Below are 13,283 nucleotides of genomic sequence, written 5' to 3'. Positions count from 1 at the left end.
AATTATTATTTGTTTCTTCTTTGTTTACAATAGATATTGACTTCACACTAAATGATCAAAAATCGTATCCATTGTTACACATGTCTGATGAGGGCCTCCATACAAAAGAGACAAGTCATTTGTGTGAAACAGAAAATGTAGGGACAAGAGGAAATAAAGTATGTACAATATTGATGGTGGAATTGAAAAAGTTTCTGATACACTGTATGTAACTTTAACAAAATGTACCTTTATTTTGGAAATCACCATGCTGTTGATTTCCCATCAGGCTTTGGGGGATATAAACAGGAAGTGTAATGTTGCCATGGAGGAAGCCAGGTAGGTTTGATCCAATTAAGTGTCAATTTTAACTCGTTTTTTTTTTTTCTTGCTATATATGTTTACATTTTGGCACAAAATTGGCGCCATTCAAAATATCCTTAATCAGCAAAATCTGTGGCCTTTTGAAATAACACGTTTATTTACCGTTCAAGAGAAAGTGTGAGTTCCATCTACCAAAGTGCTCTATTTGTCTGAGAGTTAAGATTGTAGTTATTTGCTCAAGTTTCATTAATTTATCTCAGTGACCAAAGGTTAATTTGTGCGTATGTCTTACTGTTGAATATTTTTTAGCATTGCTGATACAAACCAACAGGATATGCCATTTATGTTGGCAAAAGCTAAAACTGTTAAACAAGTTTTGATTGCCCTCTTAATGATGGAGGGACCCATTTCCCTCTTCACCTCACCTCCTGTACCTCAACCCCTGGTTACAAGGGCCCCCGGCTGGCTGGGAATGAGGCCATTTAATAACTATGCCAAGCCAATAGGCTGCAACATCTCCCTGCAAGAGTCTACTGAAGTCTTCCTCATTGCAGTGAACTGGGGCATGAAAGCCCATCAACAAGCTGCAGTACTGCGGTCTGAACAGCGAGTGGCGTGCACGGACCAGAGGGCTGTTCATGTCCTCTGTGTGTGTGTGCGTGTGTGTGTGTGTGTGTGTGTGTGTGTGCGCGCGCGCGCGCGCGTGCGTGCGTGTGTGTGTGTGTGTGTGTCGAGGAGATGCTGTCTGGATGAGCAATGTTGTGAGGCAAGGAGTGTGTCTGAGAGACAGAGGGGCGAGGGGAGACAGGAGGAGGAGGTGAGGAAGGGTGTTAAGATGTTCAGGCAGCTCAAACCACATGAAGGATGGAGAGCATCCAAAATATGTGTTTAAATTACATCCCTTTCCCATAAAAGGTAGAGATCAGTGAGATCATGCAGATAGAAAAGAGGAAGTTGGGCGCTCTCACATGCCACAGCTTGAAGAAATACAAGTTAGCACGGTGTCCAGACATGAGAGGGATGCCATAGTTTGTCTGCCAGGCGGCCTTCAAGACAAGAGTGTGAGGAATTAGAGCAGAGCTGGAGACGCTGTCGTCAGGCATGTCTAGACAGTTGTTTTAGAGACAAGACAAACTTGTTTATTAATTTTTCCTTCTCCTTCCGTCACTCTGTCATGTTGATTCTTCCTCGCTCTCTGTCTCTCTTTCTCTTTGTTTCTCTTCAATCAAAAAAGAAAAACTCTCTCCCACTCTCCTCTTCTCACTCTTTCTTGTTTCTTTCTCTCCCCTGTTGCTGTGACAACAGTATTTTGTTTACTTCTTGGCTGGCGGTGTACTTGTTGTATGTGCTGCTCTGTAAATATTTTTCTCATTCCCTCATCCGTTCATTCATCCACCTCCTCTCTCTCTCTCTCTCCGTCTCTCTCTCTTTCTCTCTCTCTCAGATAAAGGGAGCAAACAGACTCCACCCCCTCTCTCACCCCCCTCTCCCTCCCTCCCTCTCCTGCTCTTTCACACACACTCACTCTATCTCCCTCTTTCATGCTCTCTCCCTCCCTCTCTCTCTGTCAGTGTCATTCTGTAGTGGAGATGTGGAGTGTCTTTCTGTCTCTCTGTCTGTTTTTCCAGCCTAATTCAGCTGAGGAAGGTAAGAACTAAACTTTTTACTGTTCACATTAAACCCTAGGACTTCGTGAGTGTGTGTGTATGTGTGCGTGTGTTTGTGGGTATGAGTGGGATGAAGAGTTTGCACAGCGCTCCCATCCCATCATGTGCTCACAGTCCACAAGTGAAGGATGGACTCTTGGTATGCTTCTGTAATCGCTCTCTAAGAATGTGACTCCTTGGGAATGCTGAGCACTTTGAAAAAGGTGTAAAACTGTGACACGTAAGGCCGCAGAAAAACAACTGGAAAACTCTGATTTGTTCTAAATACTGAGGCTCCACCTCTAGCTTGTAACTCGCTGAATAATTCCCACATTTTCCTTTTAAAAACACATCCCTGTTTTTGTTTGTTTGTGTCTGTTTTGTTGTGTTTTTGCATTGTGTATGAGTATATCTGTCTGTGAGTTGATGCTTGTGTTCTGCACATCAGACAGGACTTTGTTGGCTTAGAAGTGCCAGGTGCGTGCCGCGGCCTAACAAGCCCCCTCAAACAAAAGAATATGGAAATAAGGCCGGAGACAAATGAATAATAAGTTGCATAACCCATCTCGCTTTGCCTATTTATTTGGCAACCCCCCTGGCCCCTGTGTCACTCATGATCTCATGGATGTGACAGCCAGACCCCGGCCTCCCCCTTCTCTTATCTAGTGCTGTTATCAGTGTCTCTTAAATGTGTGTCTCCTTTGCTCTGCGCTCCACTCTTTCTCTATATGAGTGAAAATATTATTAGAGTTGATACGATATCGGTACCAATATCGTTACTGATACCAATATCTGTCTGTGTCCAAAACCAGAGTTGTTGTGCAAGCAAAGTAGAGGTGTGAAGAAATATTGATACAGCAATATATCGCGATACTTTGACCTCCAATATGACATCAATATTTCAACTCTTAATATTGATATTTTTGTAATAATAAAAATTCACATTTTAGCCAAGTTGGAACTAAAGTACAACTTCAGTATTTCAAAAACAATAAAGTGGAAAAGCTGTTTTCAATCAAATAGTTTTGACTTAATTTGTCCTTTCAATTTTGAGTAGTATTGTGTGATTTACGTATACACCATACCTATTTTTTCTAAGTGAACTGCAGAATATCACAATATATCACAATATTGGGATATCATGATATATCGTGATACTATCGTATCGTGACCCAAGTATCGTGATGCGTATCGTATCGTGAGGTTCTTGGCAATACTCACCCCTAAAGCAAAGTGTGATGTGATTCAAAACTTTCAAAATGTCAACAATCAATTTTTCCAACATATGTTTATTTTTGAATCACACTTTTATCAGGCAGGTGATCTGGCCAGTAATAAATATTGTATCAGTATTGCAAAAAAAAAACGTTACCAGAACATCCCAAACATTATGTGTCTGAAGAAGTGAGTGAAAGAAATACTCCGTCTAGGAAGTGTTCAGTTAGATCAGAGAGGTTTGACTTAAGAAACCTGGTGATAATTTGATGACTCAAGCTGGCTTAATGTGCATGTGCGTGTCATGTGCGCGACTGTGCAGACACACGTATATTCTAATAGGTGCACGCATGCTTTAGCGCCTGCCTATACATAGCTCAGGCTCCCACATCCTGTCCCCAACACTTTTCAGGGTTCCAGCAGTCAGCACGCAATTACTTTTAAAAGATCCGGCTGCACCACGTCAGAGAAAGCTGCACCTGTTCACGCTCATCTCCCCTTGGCTTTAGTTTACTAGGAAGATGTGTGTATATGTGTGCGTGTGTGTGTGTGTCATTTATAGCCTATAACAGAGGTAACTTATATGCGGCCGCATGCCGCATTATTAGAGCTGTGTTTGTAACAGATGGCCTGGACTGAGATGAGACGGAACGACAGAGAGGGAGAGAGGGAGGCTGCACGGTGCTACTGGCCTACTGACTCTGTTTGTGTAATTGAAATAGAGCTCCTGTAATACAGTATTAACCCAATAGCATAGACGTCAATACAAATCCACATGAATTGAAACATCTAGTTATGTGGCTGAGGAGGGATTTGTTGTCTGCCTCGACTTTGATCATAATATATGACTTGTTTGTCTGGACCGACCGGCTAACTGATGCGTTTCCTGTCAGTCTTTTCATTATTTAGTGTCTTCTTTTGAGGTTGATCTGTGCAACTGTCTATAATAGTCCCTATTCTTCTCTGTTTTTACACCACAAACTATAACAAGAGTCTTTTTTTCAACCTTTACTTCCTGCAATATGGAGTAGAAAAGCCAGTCCTCTGTCTCTTTCCATGCAGACAGACTACAAAGCATGTGAGTGACAAGACGTTTGATTCATCACTCTCACATGCTGCCTGTAAGTTTTGACAAGTTCGCCCACATGCATTGTTGATGTGCGGTGTTGATTTGACACCACATGGCTCGCTTCAATTTTTTTGGATCTCTGTCGAGGGTTGCGTGCTCACATTGGATAATCAAACACACAGCTGAAGTTGAGGCCTGTGCAGGAGGCACACCTGATGTCCCTCCAGCGCTTCCTGTCATGGATGAACGGATCTGCAATGATGCTCACTGAGCTATGCAGATACAGCAATGAACCATGTATCCTTAGTGAAGCTTATGTCGATCCTTGAAAACAATGTTCTACATGATTATGACATAAAGGAAACAGACTGCAGAAAGTGTGATCTAAGTATGACATGTATAATATCCTCCTTCAATCTCATTAACAAATCTATTAATTTTACTCCACTAAATAAATCTGACAGCTATACTTAACATATTTGAACTTCACATAAAATATATGAAACTTCCAAATTAGCATTGTTCAAGATTAGACCAGCAGTTTTGTGAAAGATTTAATGTAGTTTTTTCACATTGCTAAACTTACTTCTCATCAGAAGAGGTCATTCCTGACATAACCATTGTGAATGAAATATATATAAAGCTTGATATTTCATGGTGGAAACATCATTCTGTATGTGCTCTCTGGTGGACACATTGGAAAAATCCAATGAAATCACAAATCCCTTAAATCTAGTTTGATGCCTTTACTGGAGTTCCTGTAAACAAGTCGACAGCTCATACTGGCAGATATACTATGATAGTCTCTTATAAATCTATGTGCAATGTTATATCGGTCACAGAGACAATTTTGTCTTCACACAGCAGGGTACTGTCACATATCTATAGTATAGAGTCCCTGAAGTCCCATAAGGTGATGATATTCAATTTGTTAGCTTAAGTTAATTATCTTGTGCCCAGAAGTTATTAACCTTTGCAAACTCAGCTGTGGTAATGATTCCACTTTCCATCATTTTGTCTTGTTTGCCATTATTTGCCAGTAATTTTAAAGATTTTTACACCAGGACTAGTATTGTTATTGAGTGTAACATAAGCATCCTCTGCTGGGCAGAGTTGAAGGGTGCGGTTTGGAATTCACTCAGCTAAAACACCTTAAGTCTGCTTTTTCTTGATGAAAGTCCTATTTATCTGTCCAAAGCTTGATCCGTAAGGCAACTGGACTGGTAGAAATTCTTGAAGACGTTTCACCTCTCCTCCGAAAGGCTTCTTCAGTTCTGACCAGACTGGGGAAGAGCTCGAAGATATAAGCCACTAACAGTCGTGGGTGTGTCCAGGAGTCACAAAGGGTCCTAAGTGGGGTAGTTAGTCTAGTTTATGACATTCTGTACCTCCTGACAATCGTTAACCTAGGTCCTGACAGTTGTTCGGGTGATGGGTCAGCTGTGAGTCGTTAGGGTCACATGGTCTCTGGTGTGAGTATGGTCTTACTTAATTGACAGAGAATTCAAAACAGCATTGTATGTAGGAGACAAATGAATGTCTTACCATGACTTGGATGACTGAGAACCTTCACAGGCACTATTTATCTGTGCAGTATGAGAGAACCCCTGAGTTTCATGTCAAACAATTCTGTCGTGGTTTGGATTTGCTGTGGAGTAACTGCTGCTCACCACACTATGCTTTGCTAGCTAGATCATAGCTTCAACATAAATCCCTGTGCTGTAGCAATGCTGTTTAGCTGGCTAAATTGCATTCAAGCATGTATTTATTTTACTACCACCACAAAGGTGACTGTAAGAGACCCAATAAGCTTCTTTTGTCATAAGAATAAATGGCTGTTTGAGCAAGAGATAAGAATTTGTGAACACAACATAAGAATCATCACCTTCAGGGGCACTGTACATATTGTTGTTGCCTCACTCTAAGGTTATGTGGGCCATCTTCCCTACCGTCGGTGCTGTCTGGCTCTAACTGAGTATTAATTAGGCTGATTATTGTCCTCATCCTGGGTGTAATAATCTGCCTTTTCAGGACAAGATAAATTAGTGAAAGTGTGATAAGAAAACAAACGCTGTGCTTATCACAGCAGGATAGATGCCACTAATAGCCCTGAAAAGCTCCCCACTCCAGCCCTCCAGCCTGCAAGTGCACGGAGCAGCAGAAAGAGAAGAATAATGTTCCTGTGGGAAGAGGAAGAGGCAGCATCCCCATCGTTGACACGACAACACTTAACTGTGACCAGGAGTTATTTTTAGCAGCCTTTTTACATTTAAATTTCAAAAGCAAGATAATTTTCTGTAGCTGTTGAGAGCACAGTAATGACATTAGGCCACTTTACCTCAAATGAATCACATATCTGCCATTTGTGATATGAGAGGTTGACGGCCTGCGGCGGCTGAGAGCCAAGAATCTCTGCTTTGAGTCATTCAGTGTTGTGGCAGATTGCATTGTGGATAATGCGCCTGTGCAGACAGCAATAAGTAAGAGCTACAATATAAGTGAAAGATGAACGCGTGGTATGGGCTGCTGCGATACAGAGGAATGTAGTATGCAGGTTTCAGTTTCATATTAAAGCTGTACTTTGCAGTTTGCGTGTTGGCAGCGACTGAACAGGGTGAGAGTTTGATTGTTGAAGGCTTAAATATTCAGACATGACTCCATGAAAGTGTAGAAAACTGATCTCCTCTCAGATTTACATTCCTTCTGCCTAATTGGCTGTTGAGGGGGGAGATAGTGAGGATGAATTTGCAGCAAGGTCTTTGGTGGTGAGTCTACATTTCTTTGAGCGCTGTATTTATTGCTGCTTCGAAGCAGCTTTGGAGCTTTGATTCTGTATTTCCACTCTGCACACATTATTTTCCTCCAGTGAACAATTAAGTAGAGCCAGGGACAAACGGCTCTACTGTGGCCACGTTCAAAAGTATTTTTCCAGAAGAATTTTTGGCCAACACGTTTATTGGGTCAGTCTCATTAAATATTGGCGTGACTGCTTCTTTCATGACAATTCCAAGCACAGTTAGACCTAAAGCTTTCATCCAGAATGTGTCTGAACTGTTACAAAATCACGTTTCCTCTGGTTAAAGGAGTGGAAAGTGTAGAAATACCTGAACAAGCTAAATGAATGTTTCACATTTTGGGGAATACACTCTATTGCACAGAGTTAGATAAAAAGACTGATACGGCTCTAAATTTCTGGGCTGGGCCAGGAGTGTTAGCTTAGCATTAAGTCCGGAAATTGTGGCCAGTCTGGTTCTGCAGCCAAATCCACAAACCAGCACCTTTAAACTCACTAATGAACATGCTTTATCTTTGTTCAGTCAAGAAATAAGGTTTAATAACCCTCTGCAAATGGTTGTTTTTAACATTTTTGTTCACAACAGATTACACAAACAACATGAAGTTTGCCAATTTGCGAGTTTTAAAGGTGCTGGTAGGCAGATTGGTGAGCAGATTTTGTTACTTACAAGTCTTTCAGCTTAGCTAACAGGCTGCAGGTGGCAGCTTCCCATGTAGCCCACATATTTTGATAGAGGTATTGAACTCCATATCTCAGGATGCCAGTATCCTCTATCAGAACTGCTAATTGAAGATCGAATGGCTCCTGAATCTCAATCCGCCCATACACCTTTCCAACTCTCAGATCTGTGGCTCCTGTAACCCTCCAAAACAAACAGTCTGATTTCACACCAACTTCACAGCACGGTTAGCCAGTCATGTAAAGGTGTGAAAGTAAACTGGGTTTGAACTTTTCTCAAGCTGCATTTTTAATTTTCTTACACCACCACTTCTCTCACCATTCTGTTTATAAGTTAGTGCAACATTATGGACGTATTCCAGGACAAACCATCTCCATGTGTATTTTATATTTTATTCTCATATATTCGTCCTTCTGTTAGGAACCTTGGGGTCATCTTTGACAGTAAGCTCAGATTTGATAAACAGATCAGCTCCGTAGTAAAGGCGAGCTTCTTCCAGCTTAGACTTCTTGGCAAGGTAAAGGCCTATCTTTCTTCTCATGAGTTTGAGAAGGTTATCCACATGTTTGTCACGTCTCGGCTGGACTATTGTAATTCTTTGTATGTTGGTATTGATCAGTCATCTCTTAGTCGCCTACAGCAGGTTCTGAATGCGGCTGCACGCCTGCTGACTGGGAAGAGACGACGTGATCACATAACGCCTGTACTGGCTTCTCTTCACTGGCTTCCTGTCAGTTTCAGGATCCAGTTTAAGATTTTGTTGTTGGTTTTTAAAAGCTTGCATGGGCTGGCACCACCTTATCTGTCTGAGTGTTTGCACCTACATGCCCCGGCCAGAGCACTCAGGTCAACGCACCAGGTGGTTTTAGATGTAACGAGAACGAGGCTCAAAACTTGAGGTGACCGAGCCTTTGTGGTGGCTGCTCCCACACTGTGGAACAGTCTGCCTTCTGATATAAGGCATGCTCAGACACTTGAGAAATGTTAAATCTCTACTTAAAACACACCTCTTCACATTGGCTTTTAATACCTATTGAGCAAGACATCCTACATTTTATTTTTGTTTTTATTTATTGTGGCTTTTTTCTTGTTCTGTATTGTGTTTTCAATATCTGTTCTCTTTAATTACTATTTTTTTTTATTGATTTATTGATTTTAAGCTTGTACAGCACTTTGGCCAACTGTAGTTGTTTTTTAAATGTGCTATATAAATAAAGTTGACTTGACTTGACTTAAAGGTTTAATGTGGGAGATAAAATGAATCTATTGGCAGGAATGGAAAATGTATTCATTGGCAGGAGTGTATAATCTCAAGTAATTAAGAATCATTGTGTATATGCAAATTTTAAATTAGCCTATAATTACAGAAGGAGCAGGTCACTTTTCATTGAGTCTAGAGTAGACCGGCCAAATTTAACATAATGCCACTAAATCTTGTCAACTAATCTTGTAAAGCTCCTGTGAGCAGTTTTTAGCTGTTTATGAACCAGACTTAAATTAATATTGATACCTCTATATGAAGGAAAAAGAGACTTTTACGTTGGAGATAATGCATAGAGCCTGCTGTTATGCTAAATAGAATCCAAACAAAAGGGCTTTCATTTTGCATAATCACCTGCATGTTACCTACCAACTAAAGATACAAACAAGGTGATTGTAAGTCATGATCTGAATATTTTAAAATGATTTGTTCATGCGGCTAAAAATAATCCCTCAGATCCGACTGTAGGCTCTCAGTAATAAGCATTGAGGGAGTAGCTAGGGCTGGGCGATATTGAAAATTATGTTATCACGATAAAATATTTCATATCAGTTGATATCGATAATTATCACGATTCATATCAAATCATTATTTCATTTAGATTTAAATGCAGATTTTTGCTCCTGAGTGAAAAATGAAGAAACCAGACAGTTTGTTAGTTTGTATCTGGATTTAGTTCTCTGATAAACTTCTTGAATCCATCATTTCTGACGGTGCTAACAGGAAGCAGATCTGTTGTGTAAAATTAGATTTTTGTGAAGTTGTAGTTTGTATATTCTTCTTTTTCTCAGATTGAGGTTATTTCCATAATTTGATTTACATTTACAACAAATATATCAAAATTGTGTACTGTGTATCAGTTTAGTAGAGTATTGTTTTGAGTTGTGCTCTCCCCTTTAAGATTACTAAGGGTTACAGGCAAAGTGATATTTTTTCCCACAGTGCAGTGAATGCATCACGGTCGTTCGGTGTACTACGGTGGCGGTGGACATTAAACGTGTTAGAAATGCACAGCAGAAGTTGTCTCTGTGCTCTTCATTTACCCACAACCTGAAAGTATATTTAATGAAGTGTATTAAGTTAATAGTTAAAGTAGAGTCGACACAGTGTCAGACTAACGACTCTGCTTTGAGCTGGTAGGTTTTGTGTGTTCTTCAGTGTGCTCGTTTCAGCTGTGTTTACATTTGGCTCCGAACGTCTTTAAGCCCCGCCTACCTCTCACCCTGAGATATGATTGGCTGTTCAATGCTGTCTTCTTCTTCTGTCTAATGTTGGGTGGCAACTAGGTTTTAAGGCTCATTAGCGCCCCCTCCATTTTAAGTGACCGGGGTGTGTAATTACATGTTTATTTATATCAAATTTGTATCAAAAATATTTTAGATTTATATCGCGATAATTATCGTTATCAAATTACCGCCCAGCACTAGGAGTAGCATCGCAAATTTGCGTCATTTGTGCCATTCACACTGCACAATTCGTGTCATTAACGTAGCCCAACAACATTTTTTGTCTAATTGCATCTTTACATTGCCTTTGCATGCCATTCAATCATGAGAATGACTTTATTTGTATGTTGTGTGAACACAACATGACACTGCTAAATGCCTATACCATGTTGCAGGTCATTTTGGTCGACATCTCTTTCACCCAACTCCTTGTTCATTTCAACATCTTCACTAGTTCCTCTATGGTTCTTCCTCCTCTCTCCTTTTGTTCTTTCACCGCTGGGTGATTAGTAAAAAGTCTGGTTATAATTCTGTGTAGGTATTTATGATGCCTGTTATTGCTGCCAGACAGCAAGAGTCAGTTTAGGTGATTAACAACAAGCTGCAGAGACAAGATTTTTCAAGGAGAAGATTCAAAGTTGAGGGTTTGATGTTTAAAAAGAAAGCAGGATGAGATGTTTTTGTCAGAAAACACTACTTGTGCATGTGCAGTATAAGATGAGCAAAGTGATAAGGCATAGCTCTTTTACCACAGGGGTCACCAAATCAACACATCTTGAAAGTTCCCCTCGAGAGCTTTAAACTGTATCTCCTCTTTATGACATTTGGACTCTTTTTTACTTTAGCCTTTGAGTAGAGTTGATCAGGAAAACAAGGGCAGACAATGTCTTACAAGCAGTTCTTTTTAGTGTAACCTGAGCAGCACTCCTTGCAAGAAAGTGAATACGTTTTTCCACCCCAAAAAATGTCAAACTATTCCTTTCAGATGAAGTCATTCAGAACCACCCTCCAGACACCAACCACACTACTTTTTGTGAGCGCCTTGTTATCAAAGAAGAGTCAGTTCCTGTTCAGTGTCCTCCTACCTGTGCCTGTTGCTGCCTGTCATCCAACCTGGCTTAACTTGTGTTCCTTACAGCTGCACTTTCATTCAGCTCCACCGCCAGAGAATTTTTTGATAACTCCCTTTGACATGTGCATGCTTATTTCTGGAATCGCGTTAATCCCCCTCCTTCTTCACTCCTCCGCCCTCCTGCTCCCTCTGTGTCTTGGCGTATCACTCTCTCTCTTGCTGTGGTTGTTTGTAATGATGGTTTGGTGAAGGCCTGTCCCTGACTGACTGTCTGTGGGCGGGAGAATCTGGAGCATATAAAGAATGGGTGGATTTGGGTGGACACGACAAAAACACAACTCGACCACTGCTGGAAACGATTGCCGACACTGTGGGAATTTTTCTGAAAAAAATGTGTGTGCATGTTACTTTTTGTTACCTGTAAGCTCAGTGACTCTTTGTGCTCTTTGCAGCTGCATTTGCTTTGGTGTTAAGGCATATTACACGCTCGTACACTCACACCCCTCCAGCTTACGTTAATATTAACACAGAAATCCTTTACTGAGTGTCAGCGGGGGCTCCATCGCCTGGTAAAGTAGCCTACATCTGGCGTCAAGGAGGCGTGACATGAACAACAGTGCTACACTTAGCGCTGGGGAGTGTCTGTGCATGCATGGACACACAGAGAGGCAAAGTGTCAGGCAAAGAGAAAAAGTGGAGAGAGGGTCACTCAGCTGAAGTGAAATACTCCAGTGGTAGAGGGGACAGCCGGGAACTAATGCAGGTCACCTCTGCACAACAGAAAAGAGCATCTACTACACCCACATAACAGGAGGAAAGAGGAGGTTAAAGCTGCACATTTGTATGCACAAACACAATACCATCGTCCTCTTCTCATTCCTGTTTCACAGTCCTGCCCTTTCCATTGTATTGTCTCCTCCTTTAGTTTCAAAGCTCTTCTTGAACAAACAGCAGATCCAGCATCAATAATGGAGCAGAGCATCTCCTTATTCAACATACAGAGATGTCACTTTTTAGATAAATAATACACACACGCACAGAGGGACAAGGGACAGGATGGAGGAAAGGTATGGGGTAGAGTGAATAAAAGACCACAGAGGAGCAGGAAGACGTGAGAGACAGCGTGCATTAACAGCACTCAGGTCCAGATTGCAGACTCAGCACTTCTCCAAACTGTCAGGGACAAACTTTGAGTGTCTTGAGCCCATAGATGGACCAAAAGCAGAGATGCTGTCGTCTGAGAGTTAAATAAAGGAGCTTTTAAAAGCCAAGTGGACCTGGCAACAAACATCCCCGGTCCCCTTTTCCTTTGTCCAACTTTGTAGCACACACATAGAAGATCCAACCATGATGGAGCTAATCATTGGAAGGTGTGTGTAACTCCCCACTCAACTCTTCTTCTCTGAGGATGTTGTGGTAAATTATTTAACATGCTAATGTCATGCAATGAGACATGCATGAAGCTCTTTGAACGGCCCTCGATGTAATCCCCGTGTACAGGTTTGTCAGGCAGAGAGCACAGGCGATGTGAGGAGCTGTGCTCCCCCAAGGCTGCACGACAAGAAGTTAAATAGTACGTGTATAAATATTCATGTCTAAATAGTTGGCTATATATAATTCATATTTTATTTATGCATGAAAGTGCCCTGAAGCAGAGGGTTAATTGAATTTGGAATGACACATTGGCAGAATTTGTGTGTTCTTGTGTGATAAAAATGAGGTTGTGCTTAATTAGGTCAAAATTGTGGCATTTTTTGCTTCAGATATTGGCGTAAAATATCAAATTTAATGTTGAAAAATTGCTAACAACTACAATTCTTGACAAGAGGCAGAAATCAGTTGGCTGGTTTGGTGTCATTACACACACACACACGTTTCCAATATTATGTCCAACCCTTAATATAAACAAGCATAGAATACATTACTGAAAAGCCTCTCTCAATAATGCATAATCACAAACTGCAACATCCAAAAGTTAATTATTCAGATACAGATACTGATAATAATACCACTAC

At 41.0% G+C, this 13,283-nt stretch overlaps 1 protein-coding gene across 5 annotated transcripts in view; it reads left to right on the top strand.

Annotated features, from left to right (window-relative positions):
* Positions 1–288: 288 nt before the first annotated feature.
* Positions 289–13,283, top strand: part of ephb6 (eph receptor B6) — a 53,442-nt gene continuing 40,447 nt past the window's right edge. The window contains exon 1 of one of the 5 annotated variants that reach the window (XM_034697206.1): positions 289–318. In XM_034697206.1, the coding sequence (XP_034553097.1) occupies positions 297–318 (22 nt within the window). In that variant the 5' untranslated portion in view covers positions 289–296. Of the gene's footprint in view, positions 481–1,673; positions 1,951–13,283 lie in introns of those variants that run through there. The other 4 variants (XM_034697207.1, XM_034697205.1, XM_034697203.1 and 1 more) reach the window with 4 other exon arrangements.

Source organism: Notolabrus celidotus, chromosome 12, assembly GCF_009762535.1.
Source record: "Notolabrus celidotus isolate fNotCel1 chromosome 12, fNotCel1.pri, whole genome shotgun sequence".
NCBI lineage: Eukaryota > Metazoa > Chordata > Actinopteri > Labriformes > Labridae > Notolabrus > Notolabrus celidotus.
This window is presented reverse-complemented; position numbering and strand designations above follow the sequence as displayed.